Here is a 19,163-nt window from a genome sequence, read left to right as displayed (position 1 = left end):
GTCCAGAGCAAGTCCTAAATAAGGTCACCGAGGGGGAAAAGCAAAGTCTGATAAGATCAAATACAAAATACGCAAGTTCTAGACACGGCTTGCTACTACGGGATGTAACATTTCAGAACAACGTTTCAGAACAGAACTTTTGGTTCAGTGCATGTGTACTGAATAAAATCCTTGTTTTACATAAGAAACATGATCCGAATTCCCTCACAAACATATTAAAAACCTGATTGTGTTCAGCGTGTGCGCAAAATCACTGCCACTTCCTGCCAACGTTTTCATGACTAGCAACAAGGATTTTTTTGCGTTTATGTACAGCATCTAGAATTTCTCTTTTCCGCATATCGAGGGAGTGATTGAAAGAATGAATGAAGGAGGGATTAATTCGTTTCTGAATAAATACATTGAATTAATAAGTAAATAAATATTGTGTGTTTCTTGTATGCAGATATTTGTTAAAGTATGCTGAAATAAGTACAACAGTTAAGTAGAACGTTTTATATTAAATGTAAAACACACTTTTATATAAACCTTATAACCCTAAATAAGAAAAATGTAAGCCCTTCAATTGAATTTTTCTTAACTTTACTTTTATTAAATCAATTTCATTTGGGCCAATTTAATCAATATAATAAAAAAAAGTAAATTGCATCAATTTTCACTATTTTATTTTATGCCCTTACACATTACCATCTACTTAATATGGTGAATATCCATCTATAACTCAAGAAGATTAAATTTGAGTGACATTTCAAATTATACCTGTTTAATTTATTTTTCCATTTTCTGAGAGTGTGTGTACCATGACTCCAAACCTGTGAGCATGGGCAACCTTGAGCTCTTGGACATTGTTGTCTGTTGAAATTGAACTTGATGCTTGGGTGCCACTTGAGGGCCCAAACAAAAAACTTAGATAAAGTATGCTTTAAGATCCATTTTTCTCCCAATTTCAGAGACTGCAAACTTGCTCTGTAAAGCTTAATTGAACACAACTTTATTTTCCACACAGGAACTGATACAAGAAAAAGTGTATACACAGATGTGTGGGTAAAAAAATTGGGTAAAAAAATGTGTCACCAGGTCCATGGGGACTACAAACGGTGTCCTTGAAAGTCATCAAATCTGTTATCAGCTTTACAAACAGACTTAAACAGTTATGTCCTCACTCCTGGGACAAAACTTTCATCTCCATCATTACCAGGATTTTGTCCAGCTTCTCAAGTCTCTGTGGAGGAGTGGGAGTCGAATAGCTCTTTACGATCAGCTGAAGCCACACGTCGATATATTTTCGAATTTGGAGTGCCTGTGATTCTCAAGCCGATAAAGGACCCTACTCTAGGTCAGCTCTGGAGTTGGACCTTGCCATCTTGTAACCACCTGAGAGCATTAACTACCACAGGACATTAACGCTTTAACCACATTACTGTGACTGGGCCAATGCTTGACAAGCCTGCCAGCTAGTTATTTTTTTATTATTGGATACCGGATAGACAAGCTGGACCACGAGCATGTAAACATGCATGGTCTGTACACACACACACACACACACACACACACACACACACACACCCTCATAGTTCAGATATCTGCCTTTCTGAACACAAAGTCTTAGAGCTCAATTCACATTTGCATATGCTTTCCCTCTCACTTTTTTTGTTTGCACTGTGACAGACAAAACCAAGCCTTGTGAGTACACAGACAGAAAGGATGCTCATTAGCTGGTGACACAAACTCGATGCCTTTATAGCTATTTTATGTCTCGGGACACAAACTCGTGTCGAACTTGGCAGATTTTGTGAATGTTTTTTTAATGAGATTATACGCATTAGCAATGCCAATTTGTGCCTAAAGCCGGTATGAGCTGCATCCTATTAAGCAACGCAAATATTACGAGCTTTAGTCCATTGTACTGGATGTTTTTTAATGTTGAATTTTCATGCAAATTAACACTTTGGGACTTGAGACCAAAAACGTGGCCTGACACCAAACTTGAGGCACTTTTTTTTTTTTTTTTAATCCAACTGGAAAAGTTCTACAGTGAAATTATGTGGCTGCACCGTATGATATTGACTAAACACGGAAAAACACTTTGAATTGAACTGCTATTTGCCTTCAGGTTATGAGTCATATGACAGACATCGCCCCTGTCACATTCAATACAAAAGTCGATACCAAGACGTCATCATTCCGATCCATCATCGTGATGGACGACGTATGCTGTCGACTCCTCAGGACTGCAGTCACAAAATAAACCTGAGAAAATTGTTCTCAGAACTACACATGCACTGTATGGCAAGTGTTTCACTAACATTAACTAATAAAGATGGTGTGCTTTAAAGACATTAAAAACTCAAGACAAGTTGTTAAATAGACAATTAAAATTCAACTACACTTCAACTAACTAAAGAAATAAAACCAGGAACCTTTGAGTCTTTTGGAAATTCAAATATTATCTTGAAATACTCAAATGTTCTCCACTCAGGAGTGACTCAGGAACTTGTTTGTGGGTGGGGATTACAGTTACATGTTGGTAGGCTTTAGATTCCAATCCGTGTGGTGAAAACCATTGTCCAAACCCACAGTCATTCTAATCCTAAAGACACCAATGAAGTAATTATTACTCCAAGAAAAAAAAAATAAACACCTTGGAAATGTTCTCCCAAGATGCTGACAGTCCTTATTTTTTAATATTAAATCACAAAACACCGCTAGCTAACCTACAGTAGAACTTATCATATAACATATCTACTTTTATTCCTTCACTTTAAATAACCGCGTGCAGTTGTCATGGATGGCTACTACGGCTATACATAGTACAAGCGTGTAATGCAATGCACAGTGAATAAACATGACCCACCTTGAGATCAAGTGTATTTAGAGCTGATGTGCTTAGCGCGTGTATCTAAAATACTTAACCGTTCATTAGCTAGCCATCTCGTAGTAACAGTAGCATGAGGTTTTTCATTCCGCACTGCCGTGAGAACGCAGGGTCTGCTTAGCAACCAGGAACGGAATATGAGCTTGCTAGCGGGAACGTGGTAAAGACTGTGGATCAGAAGAGTGCGAGTTGAAACCATACCACCAAGCTGCCATTGCTGGGCCCTTGAGTAAGGCCCTTATTTGTGAACTGGTTAGATGAATAGGATATAATTATGAGTTGCTCTGGACAAGGGGTGTCTGTTTAATACATTAAATGTTCATTTATGCAGTAGTGTGTGAACGTTTTCCTCAGAACGGTGGATAAAATCGTATCGAAAATCTGACTACGAATTTAATTCTTACATTTTTGCGCCAAAATGTTGTTCTCTACAGAACGTGAAATCGTTCCTATAGTGCACCAGTGGAGAACAAACAGGCTTGTACTTAATCACCCCGCATGCCTCCATGTCCACTTTCAGCCTGTCCGTTTCTCCCCAGCAACACGCTCACTGATGGACACGGCCACGTGGCCCGGGTTACGGCACCAGCTGCCACACTTAAAGCTCGGACAACAAGGTAACGAAGGCCAGTGCCTTTAACACCGCTCACTCCCATGGCAACTGCGAGAGCACAGATTACATAAGCGGCCACAACCAAGAAAGAGGAAGACTAAATATCCGACGCGGCTAATTCGAGACGTGCGACACGGCGATATCGTAACAAATACCCCCTCAAAGCTTGGAACCAAACTAGCTGTGTTACTATGCAAACACTTTTTTTTTAAAGCAATTCAGAAACTTTTTTTTCCTCTCACCGAATTGCCGTAAATGCTTTTAGACGCTAAATGAATAAAAAAATCAATATGGCGTTTTCAACATGTTTCTGATTAAATCATCTGTTCTCTCCATCCAGTCCAGGAGAGCAAACACTCTCTGAGAAAGAGATTAATGATTTCCAGTTGAAGGCAGTGATGTGGTGGTGGAGATTCGTCCCCGTTTAGGAGGACGGTGTTGGGTCTTATTTATGAGAACGACTCGCTTATAGATTTGCAGGGTTACCGTGTTGTCACGCTTGAAATACATATGCCCGCGCTGCACGGCACTATTTTTTACCGCCGATATTTTTAACTCGCATTATTATCGTCACGGGCGTTTTAAAATATCACCAGCAGAGGTGACGGACGTTTTATATTTATCCCCATCACTCCTGCAGTTCAGTACAGTGCCCCAGGGACAGACGAGGTCATGTGATCCCTATGTATTGCATTTCATTCGGTCGTGTACTTACTTACAGGTTGTTTTTTTTCTTTAAATAAATAAATTCTCTGTAATTCAGTCTGAAAAAAAATTACAAAATTTTAAAATCAAATAAAATGTATCATATTGGATTATAAATTATGTAAAAAAATGTATAAAATACCAACAAAACATCAGTGTTATAAATATGTATTTAGCCTATTAGTACATTTACTTAAAACTTTTTTTTATATTATTGATAGAATTTTTTCATATTTAAAAAACAAAATTGCAATAAATAAATAAAAAAAAAGGCTTGATTTTTTCCTTCAGAATTCGGTACATTTGATTTCTGATTGAATAATTCTACTTCTATTTTTATTAATAAATATTTTTGTATTAATAAATGTATCTATTTTTAATTCATCTATTTTTTATAATAAATTCACTACACTTCTTTATTTTTGACCAATAAACCCACCCCAGCTGTTTCCTGCGAGTTTATAATATTCTTTCAATGGAAAGAAAACATTTGACGATATCGGAAATTATCGAATCAACACGAGGTATAAATCTAATAATCTTGTCCTAATGTCTTACTGTTGACGGAAAAGCAAAAAGCAGAGCTGCCAAATCATGTGACATTTTTCTGACGTGCTTTAGTAGATTTCATACTGAAACGAGGTATAAAAGAGAAAAGCTTTAAGGAGGAAGGACTGAAGCAGCAAAACTTTGTTCTGCAAAGAGAACTGGAACTTCAATTTAGTTGCTTCTTCTGTTTCTTCCTCCTTCTTATTTTTTAGTATCTACGTTTCACCTTCTGCTCCATCCATCAAGACTCATGGCTGAGATCAAACATGCTTGAACATAGTGAGCAACAGCTTGCAGGCTTCACGAACCGGACTACACGAGCGGTCGCCATGGAAACGCGCAACGAGGTAGCCGGCGATAGGGGAAATCGTGTAGTCTGTGTTCGGATTTAAAGCGCATCGCAACGACGCTGTAATGATTCGCGTGTAAACGATTCTGGTTTAACTATTATGGAGCTCCGCCCCCAAATAGCTAATGTGACCATACATATATAGCAGAAAGTCAATAAATGAAGTGACATCCAAACACATGATTAATTTCAGACCAGAAGTCAGTTTTTAACTAAAAATACAGGAACCATTTTGTGCGTAATTGTACTCCAGGTAATTACAGAAGTGAATTTGTTTTACTGTAATCACCATGTTGCACTAAAACGTAACCACTCGTAGAAAACTTGGAAAAGCGAAGTGTATGTCAGGTGAGCTACAGCTGGACGTACACACAGGACACAAAGCACATGGCATGTAATGACTTATTATACAGATTATTTATAACCTAATCATTAATTAAACATTTTGTATTGTTTTTAAGCTGCAAGAAATGAAACATAGAGCGAATATGTAGATTTGAATTTGTGTAAAACTGCTTCATATCTGTCATTTAAGGTGATTTTACAAGTACACAGAGAAATAACTTCGAGCCTGGGAAACTATTATACTATAAATGAAATTGTTTTCATGTTCATATTGTACTAATAAGTTTCATTGAACTAAAACTTCTGAAAGTAAAACTGCATTAGAATTGGAACTGTGTTCTATTTCTTCAGGGCAACTTTCGTTGTTAATGTTATACAGTTTGGCATAATGTAACATACTTTCATCTCAGGTTCCTCAATCAGGTTTTATTTTTGTCGCTTCATACGAGAAAGTTTGTTCTCCTCTGATCTACGAGGAAGTGTAACAGATATCAGATGATATGGAGAGATTAATATCGCGATAAATGACGAAACCTAATATCAGGATTCCCATAGTAGACTTTCAGGGTTGGAAGAAATACTAATGATAGATATTTGTGTAGTATTGATAAATTTTTTTGTTGTTGTCTCTCCGGTGAACGTGTCCTGTCTTTTAGTCATTAGTTGTCTTTCAGTGTCACGCAAACATGTCCCGTCTTCTTTGCTCGGGTCACAAGCTGCGTTTCTGTCTCAAGCCAATGTGTCCGATCTTCTGTGATCGGTCGTTAGTTGTCTTTCTCTCTCAGACCAATACGTAGCATCTTTGTCTCAGACCAACGTGTCCAGTCTTTCATGCTTGGTCATTAGTTGTCTTTCTGTCTCTGACTAATGTGTCCCATCTGCTCTGATTGGTCATTAGTTAATCATGTGGTATTATGTCAGTTTTTGACATGACAACTGAGCTCCTACAGCGCGACATGGGAATCAGGTTCATACCGTCTGACAAGCAACAATTGTGAGTTAGTTGTCTTTCTGTCCTGGACCAACATGTCCTGTCCTCTACGCTTGGTCATTAGTTGTAATCATGGTTATTTTAGTCTACGTCTTGTTTCAGTTGCTGTACACTGTCTATTTTTTTTGTGGACTGTTGGTTTCCTCTAAACCGTACATGAATCCCTCACATGCTCAGGCAAGCAGACATGATGTTCTCCTGATGCTCCAGATCTCCTGGCAGAACAGTCAAACCGCTCCACATCTACCTCCATGTTTACAAAAACTTTCAGCTTCTTCTACTACTTTGTTTATATGTTTTTGTTCTTACAAACATTACAGCACACACCCGGATCATGTCTGACATCCGGGACAGAAATTCTGCTCCTTTTTATTTACTATAAAATCGGGATTATTTGATGCTTCTCTCTTCTCTTAGTGTTTGTTCAGGTTTATTCCTAACTTCTCAAAGTTAGCAGGCTAGGCTAACCGGACCAGCAGTCAGACATCATCAGAATAATGCTAACAATAGTAAATAACAATAATAATAAATAAAAACATGTATTAAAGTAGTTTATTAGCTAGATTATAGTGGGTCACGTGCGCCTGGAGCTCGCGCTGTAGGGTTTCGGTGTGAAACACAGCCCCGGTTTCTATCAATCCTTTAGCTTCTGTAGCACATTAGCGCCGTGAACAAACCGACACAGAGCCCAGCGGGGAGCGAATAAACCTCCGACATTCTTTTACACAAAACAAAAACAACCGAAACTTTAATAAATGCGGATTTTTTTACCTCTAGCGACGGGGTTCGCCCTTGTTTTCTTCTTTAAACCCCTCCAACCTACTCCACTCGTGGACCCTCCGCCGGACACGCCCTCTTTTATCCTGATTGGCGTGCGGGTGACAAAGGAGTCGCGGATTGGCTCTCCGAGCTGTCGATCATCCACAACCTCCCGGACACTTCCGTTGCCAGAAAGGAACACTGCGATTGGCTGAGCGCCGAAAAGGAAAAAAAACTCCTTCATTTAACATTGATATTTTAATTTATTGTTAATGCTCTTTGCTAATACACCATTATTTAAAACGTTATCACATATTAAAAAAAAAACACACCGGACTATCTTCCGGTCCTGAATGCTTATTCGTCAATCATTATATAGACACGCCCACTATTTTATGATCGCTTATTTACACACTTATAAATCATTATAAGGAGAAGTTATATGTTTATAGAGTCGTACCTCGGCTTTCAAATACTTTCTCAATTATTATTATTTTTTTATTTTATCTCTAAATGAACCGCGGTAAAATAAAATGAAATGTGGGAGGGGGTTGTGGTAAATAGATTAATATATGGGCGGAGTCCATTTATGTTTAGCTCCACCTACTTAACTTTTATACAGACGCTCCCCACTTTATCAACATTCACTTTACTAATTTGAATGAATTTCTTTTCCTTTTTCTTTGTGTTATTACTTAATACCAAATATTGTATACAGTATTTTGATTATTTACATTTGTTTTAGTAAATTTTATTGTTTATTTGATAGTATTTATAGCTCTTACATCATTAGGAGATATGCGTAGTCAATAACGAACACAGTAACAACTTACGAACAAATTCATGGTACGAACGGTCGTTCGGAATGTAACTCATTCTTAAGGCAGGGAACGTATGTATACCAATTTGTTTTACAAATCTTTGCACCGTTTACAGGAAAATGCTTTTACCGGGAAAAGCCCCATGGACGATTTGCGCTACAAAGTGCAGAGTTTCGCACTAGTGCATGCCCACATTATCCGATTAAAGGATGTGAAAATGCAGATGTTATTGTACGCCGGCTAAAGGGCCCTGGTTTCGCCAACTCAAAATCTGATTGGTTAAAACAACATGTATGTTTATCCTAAAGGTACCCACACAACTGATTCTGAAGGGCTCATGGGAGGTTTTACTCTGGCAACACATGATGTGAAGGCAGCAACGTGATTAAATAAAATCTCGAACCTAAACTTACACTCCCAGAAGTAGCACAACTAAGAGAAAAGCTATGAAATGAAGAGAATAAACTATTGGGAATAACTTGATACATATTTGCATAAAAATATATACACAAGTTAGTGATTGTGATAGTATTTAGCCCATTAGAGAAGGTCTCGCTGACCCTGACTTAAATAGAACATCTGGGATTTTTTTTCATTTATTGTTATATTGCATGATCTATCTATGTTTATTTTGCTTTAATGTACAAAACATTTCACCATTTGTTAAATTGTAATCAATAGTTCTCATCTACAATGTTTGCTAGTCATATCCTTTCTCATTTGCAATTATTTTATTTATCCTAATGATGGAAAAGGCATGAAACAGAGCAAATCTTGAGCAAAAGATTAACTTAATATAATCCGAATTACAGCCCTGCACGTGTGCATTCGTTTACAGTAGAATCTAAAGTCTCCTTTCCAATATGGCGACCGGGTCAACGCCAATTAGTTGATTAGTGATCGTGTTTCACGCGTGCGCAGGCGACAAGAAAACGTTGCGCGCATGCGCAGAGCATATCGGGCAGTGACAGCGGCCTCTCCCATTATTTTTCATTGGGTGATGTTGTAGCTGTTAGCTAGTTCTGCGCCAACGCTAGCTAGTTCACAGCAGACGGCCTGGGAGTCAGAGGACCTGTCAGAACCTGTCATTTTCTTTTTTTGCGTGTGTTTTTTTTAAAATCGAGCATCGCATTAAAAGCCAATTAGAGGCTTCGGTTAGTGTAGCTAGCTAGCACGGAGCTAAGCTAGCTGAGTTGTAAATGGCGTCGGATACGAGTGATGCCGAGGAGTTTTATGACGCGGCGGAGGATGTCAACTTGTCCCCGTCCCCGCAAGTGTAAGTACAAGGGTCCTGGTATGAGCCCAGGAAAGCGTTAATAACCTCAGCGATGTTTATCATGGAAAAAAAGCGGCTAATCAAGCTGTAGGAGGATTTAGCCAGGTTGTGTATCAAACCGATCATTAGGCTGTATCTAGTTGCACTACTTAGGGGTTAACATCAGGGTGTCCGCGTACGATCTAGTGCACTTGGTGTGCGTTGCAGAGGAATTTGTAACACAGCCCTTGTGCTTGTCATGCATACGAACTGTTTGGGACTTCCTGCTTGTGGTTTGTGGTTTATTTATTTATATTCACTAATATCATGATTGTCACTTTTTGAGCCTTGACTTTATTTATGTATTTACATATTCATTTTCGAGCTGTCTGTCGTGTAGGTCTTTATCAGTCTTCATGTCACCTGACACGTTACTGGTTAACTAAATACAAATAAAACCTCATTTCTCTTATAAAAAAACGATTGAATACCAAAACAATGGTGTGTGTGCACGAAAACATAGTTTTCCATGTTAATAAACTGCATAACCTGGAACACACGTTACGTTTATAGGAATACGTTTATAACAACCCTTATTGTTGTTACTAGTGATATGTCAAAGGAGTCGGTTCATTGAGTCGGATCTTTTAAAGGGAACCGTCTTACTCGACTTGCTCACATAAAATTAAGTCTTTTTTTTGCCCCCTTTTTTTCTCACATCCCTCTCAATCTGTCTCGCTTTTACTCAATAACGAGAGAAAGTGCTGTTTTCGAAGCTCTGACACTGGAGACTCCTTCCGTTACAGGAAATTCTTCACCACTTCAACTGCATGTGTTTATAAGTTCAGCTGTTTTGTGCCACTTGATGATGGTGAGGTTTTTCTTTTCCTCAGGTCACCGGCGAAGTTTGTCCTTCCACAATCTCAGGTACGAACCATGTCACATACAAAACCTTCTCAGATATATAGATAGATAGATAGATAGATAGATAGATAGATCATTGCAAATTACAAGTACACAGCAATGAAATGCATCTACCAGAAGTGCAAATTGTAGCGATTGTGCAAGCTGACGAGTGCAGACAAATATGTAAGTCTATGTACAGCAAATCAATAGAAATGTTTGTGTTTAATACAACATAATGCCTGTTTCTGTATCTACACTGTATCTGTATATGGATATGACCATAAAGTGGGCGTGGCTTAAAGCTTTTGTGTTTGTTTGTTTTTTCCATCACTGGGTGGGGTGTTTTGTTATTTCAGTCCATTTACAACATGCACTGATAGATTTATTTCACGTTAATGGACTCATTTGTCTGAGAGGGAGGACGGCTTGTAAGTCTAGACTAGAGCTTGGGAGGGGTAAGAGAAGGGGGCGGGGCTTTCTTCTTAACACTCGCACAACTGTCAGTCATTTCAGATTTATGTTCTGATTGGCTGAACATGGCAAGACTGCTTTGATGATAAATTATGTTGGAGTACTCTGGATAAAAAATAAGTAAACCGTATTGGACTGGTGGAAGTGTGTGTGACAGGTGGTGTGTATTGTAATCCGATCTTGATTGATTTGTTGTTTTAGTGTTGAATCCACTTTTCTTTTGTAGGGTGTTGAGAACCCGGTACAGGCAGAAGCATCAGCGCCGGAGCCTCGCCATGACGACTCTCTTCAGGTTACACTCGTTTCTCTGTTTTATCTCTGTCTGTGTGATATGAACAGAATGGTGTGAGGCTGTATTTACATGGTGCTACAGGCTCTGTATCGTCATGCCACAGAGCCGTTCCCTTATCAGCGTGGACTCTGGTCTTTCTCTCTCTCTCTCTCTCTCGCTCTCTCTCTCTCTCTGTGTGTGTGCTTTGGCTGAGTTCCAAACTCGCTCGCTTCGTTTGAGAACAAAAGACGCGTTTGTTGCTGCAGCAGAGCTTTTAGACACACAGCAGTGTTTCCTTTAAAGAAAAAAAAAACCCAGGCTTCTGTATTTGTGCTCCTGACGTCCCGTGTCCCAGCACGCAGCAACGTGGCCAAGAATTCACTTCCCATGGGGGATGAGTAAATAAACCCCCCTGCATGCGTGATTAGTGTGACGCTGATCACATATTGTGGGTGGAATCCATTGTTGGCACAATTTACCACTGAGCAGTTCTGCCTTATTAATGACTTTAACATGAGAATGAAATCAAATATTTTTATTTTGTCCAAGAAACTCAAGTCAGAGGTTTGTTTTCTCTTATTGACTTGTTGCTTTCAAATAGGAAAAAAATGTCGTATCCCGATTTTTTCCCCGCTGTTGCAGAAACCCTCGTTATCCAGTTTATTTCAAACATCTTCCTTCTGAGATCTGTATTAATTCGGCTCTTTCTCTTTCACTGCACAGATAATCGACAGTATTATAGAAGAGAGCCAGAAAGGGGGCGGAGTTGAGGAAGATCTTTTAGGCGGAAAGGAAAAAAGCTCCACCCCCTCACTTTCTGAACCTCAGGTAGTCCCTGATCTCCCTGCAGCCTCCTCTGAACCTGATGTCCAACAGCAGGACGCACCTGACGCACGGGAAGCGCCACCTGATGGAGCTCAAGCATCTCGAACAGAAACGTCTCCTCCCCCAGCTCCTCCTCCGGACATCACACGCGCCCTGGGGACGTCTGCACCGGGTGACGAGGACGTCTTGGACCAGGTGCCGCTCGGAGACAAACCCGAGTCGGATTCCTCTGGGCCATCGAAGCCTCCCAGGCAGTTTACGGTGGAGCCGGATATCGTCGCGAGCACAAAGAAAATGCCTCCGTCGAGACCGCCGCCTCCTGGCGGAGCTCCGCCTCCCAGGCCGCCGCCCCCCTCCCGCCCCTCTCTTCCCGGCAGTAAAAAGTCTCAGGAAAGCTTACGGCCTACGAGGCTGGAGGGTAAGACGTCCATTTCATTTCTTTATTCGTACATTTATACTGCGACCACGTGTGATTTTTTTTTAACGTCATTTACGGAAGTCAGCGGATCTGACGTTAGAATAAGGTGTGCTGTGATTGGTCAGTGTCTGGACAGGGGTCAGAGGAGCCGTGCGGATTAGTCAGTCCCAACTCCAGCGTGAGAGGACTCGCAAAAGAGCTGCAGCACTCTTTGGACCTCGCTAGCGCCACCAGTGGGGATAAAGTGGTAACTGCACAGGTGAGATGATCCCAAATATTATGCACAATTTTATAACAAATGCTGACAGATAATGAAGATAATTATATTTATTGTGTTGTCTATGTTGATGTGTGTGTGTGTGTGTGTGTGTGTGTGTGTGTATGTAGGAATCTGATGAGCGAGAGCCCAGTCCAAGCGGTAGTGAAACCCCTGGACCCCAGAGGCCGCGCTCTAACTCCGGCAGAGAGCTCACTGATGAGGTACCATTACACGTGTATGTGTGTGTGTGAGGTGTGTACGATCTCCAGTCATTGATTCAGGCTTTCATGTGTCTCCGCAGGAGATCTTGGCAAGCGTGATGATTAAGAACCTGGACACAGGTGAGGAGATCCCACTGAACCAGGCTGAGGAGAAACTCCCAGCTGGAATTAACCCACTCACACTGCACATCATGAGGAGGACCAAGGAGTACATCACGTATGTCTATCACGTTTACCCATGCTCACGTGTTCTTGATTATATCATGTCAATATCGTGTCCCAGGTTTTTTTTTTTTTCTGAATTCTGAAAGTCTTTCAGAATTTAGTTTTTGTCCCTAAATTGTTATCCTGACGATATTAGTAGAAATGTAGAAAAATTCAATAAACAAAAGAAGTATAATTATACAAGCACTCACGTCTATTTTCACTTCACTTTCTTTTTTAAACACATCCAATCAAGTGCTTGAATCCACTTTTTTCTGTGCAGTAAAAAGGTCACATGGCAAAGCCTGGGTCATGTGGAGCAAATAAATAAGATTTTATTCTAATTATTTATTTATTTATTCATTCATTTAAATACGCACTCCTCCTAGGACGTGACTTCCAGTCAGTTCTCAGAGAGATCTATTTATTTATTTATTTATTTAATCTTCCGTCACGCCATGTATCTGCTGCACCGTGTCTCCAGGGTCCTTTGCCGGAGCGAAACCTATATCATAATCCACGTTCCCATCTGTCCTCGTTTTCCAGCGGAGCGCTGCTGCTGATCTCATCTCTCTCTCGTTCCTTCTCTCGCTTTCATTTTATTTCTCGTATTGAAACGCCACTGAAGGATTTCTAAAGGACAACTTGGCGCGATTTTTATTGTACTGTGTGTTCAAGGTTTATTCCCGTAGTGTGACCGGCATCTCTCTCTCTCTCTCTTTCTCTCTCTCTCTATGCAGGAATGACGCCGCTCAGTCAGACGACGACGATAAGAGCCAGTCTACGCTCACCGACACGGACGGAGGGAAACTCAAGCAGAAAACGTTTGTCCATCCGCTGCGTTTAATTTCTGATCGCTTCTTCGCCTTGTTATTCTTGTTCATTGTCCTCCGTGTTTGTTCTTTTTCTCGGCGTGTTTCTTTTCCTGCGAACCTTCTTCACCCTTCCTATTTCTATTTTTTTTTTTACTTTCGTTTCCCCTCACACTCCGGCGTGTTCTCCTCTCCGTGCAGCACGCAGCTGAAGAAGTTCCTGGGGAAGTCGGTGAAGCGGGCGAAGCACCTGGCGGAGGAGTACGGCGAGCGCGCGGTGAACAAGGTGAAGAGCGTGCGGGACGAGGTGTTCCACTCGGAGCAGGACGAGCCGTCCTCCAGTGACGACGAGGGCATGCCGTACACGCGGCCTGTCAAATTCAAAGCGGCGCACGGCTTTAAGGGTCCGTTCGATTTCGACCAAATCCGAGTGGTCCAGGACCTCAGCGGGGAGCACATGGTGAGCAGGAGAGGAGATTCAATCTCAGGAGTTCTGATATTTGATGCTGATGAGAATGCTGTACTTGTGTGTGTGTGTGTGTGTGTGTGTGTGTGTGTGTGTGTGTGTGTGTGTGTGTGTGTGTTCAGGGAGCGGTGTGGACGATGAAGTTCTCTCACTGTGGACGGCTCCTGGCGTCAGCCGGTCAGGACAACGTGGTTCGCATCTGGGTCTTAAAAAACGCCCATGACTACTTTAACAACATGAGGATCAAATACAACACAGAAGGTACACACACACACACACACACACACACACACACACACACACACACAGTGTATTATTCATTACATATACCGTATATTGTATTTTTTCTTATGCTGTAGGTCGTGTCTCACCTTCACCATCTCAAGAGAGTCTGTGCTCCTCCAAGTCTGACACTGAAGGAGGGGTAAGAAAATGTGCTGCACACACACACACACACACACTCTCACACACACACACACACACTGATGTATTAATTGGTTTACCTGACCAAATAGGGTAAGAGAAGCTACCATGTATGGTTTTTCTATTAAAGTGGCAAATCAGTAAACGTTATCGTCAAATCAGTGAGAAATGAATCACCAATCAGTTGCATAACCCTATACTTCACACAAAAAAAAAAAAAGTAATAAATAAATAACCGCCATAAAAGATGTGATGCATCGTTTTTTCATCGGTGAAAAAAACCCAATTTTTATTTAACTATTAGTAGATGTATTATTTTTTTAGCTATTCAGAAAGTGAACAATATTTTCTCCTCAATTTCTTGAGCACGTTCTCTCAGCACCACTGCTGCCAGGTCAAGAAACCGAGACGTGTCCTGAGAGTCACATAGAATACAGATTAACATGGCAGAGGTAGAGCTGTGCCTTCCTGCACACAGAACAGAAAAAGACCGTATTGTTGTTATAAATTTCTGTTTGATGGCAGTTAATAAATTGATGATTTGCTGTCTGTCCGAAGCAAAGAAATAAAAGTGGACTATCTGTACCATATTGAATATTTTTTTAATCGCACCGGATCGCACTGCGTCGAGAGATGCTTAGTACGTACCTTTAACGTATCGTACCGTTGATTATGCATTAAGATAATTGTGTGTTGGTAAATAAAGTGGATTCTTTTTCCTTGTAAATACTTGTATTAATTTATTATTATATAAGTGAGAACAGCTGTAAATATGAATTCTTCTGTCGTGTGCGTCAGCTGGCAGGAGCAGCGGCGGACGAATCGGACCACGAGGACAAAAACGTTCCATTCAGGCAGGTTCCCTTCTGCAAGTATAAAGGCCACACAGCCGACCTTCTGGATCTCTCCTGGTCAAAGGTGAGCATCGGACATCCGCTCCTCAATATTTACACGTACGGGTTTGATCAGACTGTTTGACGCCTTCCCGTCTCTTTGCAGAACTACTTCCTGTTGTCCTCGTCCATGGATAAAACGGTTCGCTTGTGGCACATATCCAGGCGCGAGTGCCTCTGCTGCTTCCAGCACATCGACTTCGTCACGGCGATCGCCTTCCACCCCAGGGTGAGTGCACATCCGCTCCACGCCCGACACCCGTCACGGCCCGCGTAAGCGAGTGACCTCGCGTTCATGTGTGCACCTGTGTTGTGCAGGACGACCGGTACTTCCTGAGCGGCTCGCTCGACGGAAAGCTGCGTCTGTGGAACATTCCTGACAAGAAGGTGGCCCTGTGGAACGAGGTGGACGGCCAGACGCGCCTCATCACCGCCGCCAACTTCTGCCAGAACGGCAAATACGCCGTCATCGGCACCTACGACGGACGCTGCATTTTCTATGACACAGAGGTGTGTGTTTGAGGTCACTACGGTCTTCAGTGTGTGGCTATAAATTTGTGCGCCCCTAACCATCACAGCTGTTAAACCCCATTCTAGATTTATTTAGTACTTTCTCTGAAGGGTTTACATTAGATTCAGGGTTGAGTCTGAGGGGGATTTTGTGGTTATTCTGATAGAAGAGCATCAGTGAGATCAGTCCCCCCGAGGCTTTAGTTCCAGTTCATTCCAAAGGTGTTCAACAGGGTCGAGGACATTTCACATACATTTCACACACTTTCTGAAAAAAAGAAAAAAAAAAAAACCGTATGACGCAGCCAAAAAATGTGGTCAGAATCGACATTTCTGTTACTCATAATCACCACGTTATTCATTCTGTAACAGGTGCGTGTGGGTTTCATGGCAACTGACCATAAAGACGATACTAAATTGTTTTTCTTTTTTTTTTTTTTTCCTCTCATGCTCGTTTACCCTCCAGCGCCTTAAGTACCACACGCAGATCCACGTGCGCTCCACCAGGGGGAGAAACCGCGTGGGGCGCAAAATTACCGGCATCGAGCCTCTGCCTGGAGAGAATAAGGTCACAGCATGTATCATACACACATTCATATATATAATATAATTTCTTTATATATTTTTTAAAAGTTTTTATTTTTATTTTTTAACCCCTAACAGATCCTGGTGACGTCAAACGACTCGCGCATCCGCCTGTACGACCTTCGAGACCTGTCCCTGTCCATGAAGTACAAAGGCTACGTGAACAGCAGCAGTCAGATCAAAGCGAGCTTCAGGTGAGGAGCGACGCTCTGTAAAATAAGCTCCAGCGCTTTTGCTCCGGTATTTTGTCATTTGACATTGCAGAGAAGTGACGCACGTTTCCTCCTCTCCTAGTCACGACTACTCGTTCATCGTGAGCGGCTCCGAAGACAAATACGTGTACATCTGGAGCACGTACCACGACCTGAGCAAATTCACCTCTGTACGCAGGGACCGCAACGACTTCTGGGAAGGAATTAAAGGTAAAAAAAAAAAACCACAAACGCTGACGTTTGATTCTAACAACGGCTAAGACGTTCTTTAATCAGAAAACCTTCTTCATCCAGCCAGCTATTCACCCGTGGTAAATATGAGCACGAAAAGCTGAAAATTTGGTTTACTGGTCATAAAGGTCCTGAGTTGAACACTGTAGAAAATCTATGAGGTGAACAAAAGAGCATGGACCTTAAAATTTGGAAGGGTCTGGAGAGATCATATTTGGAGGAATGGTCTCAGGTCCGTTGGCATGTTTTCTCCAAAATCATCAAGAATTATAGAAGATCTAAAGCTGTTATCTTGGCAAAGTCACAAAGTATTGACTAAAAGAGTGCCATTATGTTGTTTTGTATAAAACGGTGTTTGATATCCATGAGATATGCTCACATATACCAAGGGTGCCAATATAATTGGAGGTTGGCGTGGCGATCACGATAAACGCTTTGTCTCGCAGCCCATAACGCAGTCGTGACGTCAGCCATCTTTGCACCGCACCCGGATCTGATTGTGCCCCCGGAGCCGGGAACGGAGAAACCCGAGCCCGAGTGCAAGAGCGACGTCTCTGACGAATCGGAGCCCATCCCATCAGGTAGCACCGGTAACCATGGCGACCTGCATGGCCCAGCTTTTGCTGCATGTACAATATTAAACTGTTCACACCTCTCTCTCCCTCTCTCTCCTCAGGAGCTTTAAAAACAGACCACACGGAGGTTCTCCTCTCCGCCGACTTCACCGGCGCCATCAAAGTGTTCGTCAACGTCAAAAAATACTAAACGCTTTTAAAAGACTTAAAAGAAAAAAAAAAGAAGAAAAAAAAGGAACAAAGAGTATCACTTTATTGTAAATCTTTCTATATCAGAGGGCTATAAACCCCGCCTCCAGCTCCTTCTCCATCTACCAATCGGCTTCCGGTGAGTGCTCTGTTAGGGGGTGAAAAGCGGGGACGTGGTTAAGCCCCGCCCTCTCTGCACAGGGAACAGGGACCCAGGAAGTGGAGGTGGTGAAGGACCGCGAGGAACAGGATGGAAAACTGATCAAAGGAGCGTTTCCAGAACACGATGCACTTGTTTTATCTTTGGTCGCTCTTTTTTTTCTTCCCCCAGCAGCAGGAGGCAGCGCAGAGATGAAACTCCTACGCAGTAACAGACTCATTTCTCAGTCCTAACATTCTGTTCAAGGAACTTAAATTCCTATAGTCGCCACCGACTTTTCACGCACAAGCATCACGCCAATGAACACCAGTTATTCGGAAATAATCTGGCATGTTCATTCGCATTAAGCCCCGCCCACCAAATCCATAAAAGGCGAAAGAGCGAGGGAGAGTAAAAGAGGACGAGAACCAAATTTTCCAGCAATTCAGCTCAGACATGGTGACTTGTGCATATACATGTATGTGTGTGTGTGTGTATATAACACCAGAAACAAAACAAAACTACAGTATAGGTGATCATCTGCATGGAGGCCGGTGATTAGTCCTCACGAGCGCGCTGTAGACACGTGATCACGGCTTCGAGGTGCTGCAGTGTTTACAGATGAAAGCTCGCTCTCAGCTGCATGTTGGATCCCAATTCAGCAGATTTTTCTGATTACCAAAAGCTTGTTGGGTTTTATTGCATTTGAGATGTGAAGTCATATACAACCCACCCAATCAGAACTAAATTGTCATTATATACAGCAAAAGTTACATTCTTTTGTTTTGTCCCTCTGCCACAGTGAACGTTTTCTTTGCCTGCCGTTTCACATTTTCTCTGTATTGCTTTTGTGCTAAATGTTAAATATGAGACACGTATCGTTACACATCCATATCCGATCGGTGACGTGAGCTAGCGACCCTAAAGTGACTGTTCTTCACACACACACACACATCGTAATCGGTTCCTATTCGTCTTGTTTGAGCTCCAGCACCATTTCAGTTGAGTGTGTATCAGTGTTATTGTATGCTTGTAAGATATCATTGAACCACTTTGATTTTTTTAAGAAAATGATTCACTAAAGAAATAAAGTCTGATGGTTTTCCCAGGTCGGATGAGGACGTCTCGGGAGAGAGGTATTCGAGGACGTTTGTGGTTCTTTGTTTCGGTCTTTATCCTGTGTTTATTAAGACATCCTGCACCCAGGAGTCAGAACTTTTTCAGAATACTGAAAAGAAATTTGTGCTATAGCAGGTATAGAAAAGAGCACAATTCATGATTAATACGCTCT

At 41.6% G+C, this 19,163-nt stretch overlaps 2 protein-coding genes across 3 annotated transcripts in view; one reads left to right on the top strand and one right to left on the bottom strand.

The window, feature by feature from the left end:
* The window catches only part of klhl13 (kelch-like family member 13), a 38,507-nt gene extending 31,203 nt beyond the window's left edge, over positions 1 to 7,304 (bottom strand). Inside the window, exon 1 of one of the 2 annotated variants that reach the window (XM_046839455.1) lies at positions 7,199 to 7,304. The gene's annotated coding sequence lies outside the window, so the exon portion shown is untranslated. The remainder of the gene's footprint in view (positions 1 to 7,198) is intronic. The other variant, XM_046839456.1, reaches the window with a different exon arrangement.
* A 1,655-nt stretch (positions 7,305 to 8,959) lies between these two features.
* wdr44 (WD repeat domain 44) lies at positions 8,960 to 19,011 on the top strand. The gene is made up of 19 exons (XM_046839440.1): positions 8,960 to 9,283; positions 10,156 to 10,189; positions 10,866 to 10,931; positions 11,634 to 12,153; positions 12,279 to 12,412; positions 12,541 to 12,633; positions 12,714 to 12,850; positions 13,578 to 13,661; positions 13,851 to 14,109; positions 14,238 to 14,376; positions 14,475 to 14,539; positions 15,337 to 15,456; positions 15,538 to 15,660; positions 15,750 to 15,941; positions 16,408 to 16,509; positions 16,605 to 16,720; positions 16,821 to 16,948; positions 17,416 to 17,550; positions 17,646 to 19,011. Exons 1-19 carry the CDS (start codon positions 9,207 to 9,209, stop codon positions 17,732 to 17,734), a joined length of 2,613 nt encoding a protein of 870 aa, XP_046695396.1. The 5' UTR covers positions 8,960 to 9,206; the 3' UTR covers positions 17,735 to 19,011.
* Positions 19,012 to 19,163: the final 152 nt, after the last annotated feature.

Source organism: Silurus meridionalis, chromosome 25 (assembly GCF_014805685.1).
Source record: "Silurus meridionalis isolate SWU-2019-XX chromosome 25, ASM1480568v1, whole genome shotgun sequence".
NCBI classification, from domain to species: Eukaryota; Metazoa; Chordata; class Actinopteri; order Siluriformes; family Siluridae; genus Silurus; species Silurus meridionalis.
The sequence above is the reverse complement of the archived record's forward strand: the minus strand, read 5'-3'. Positions and strand labels throughout refer to the sequence as shown.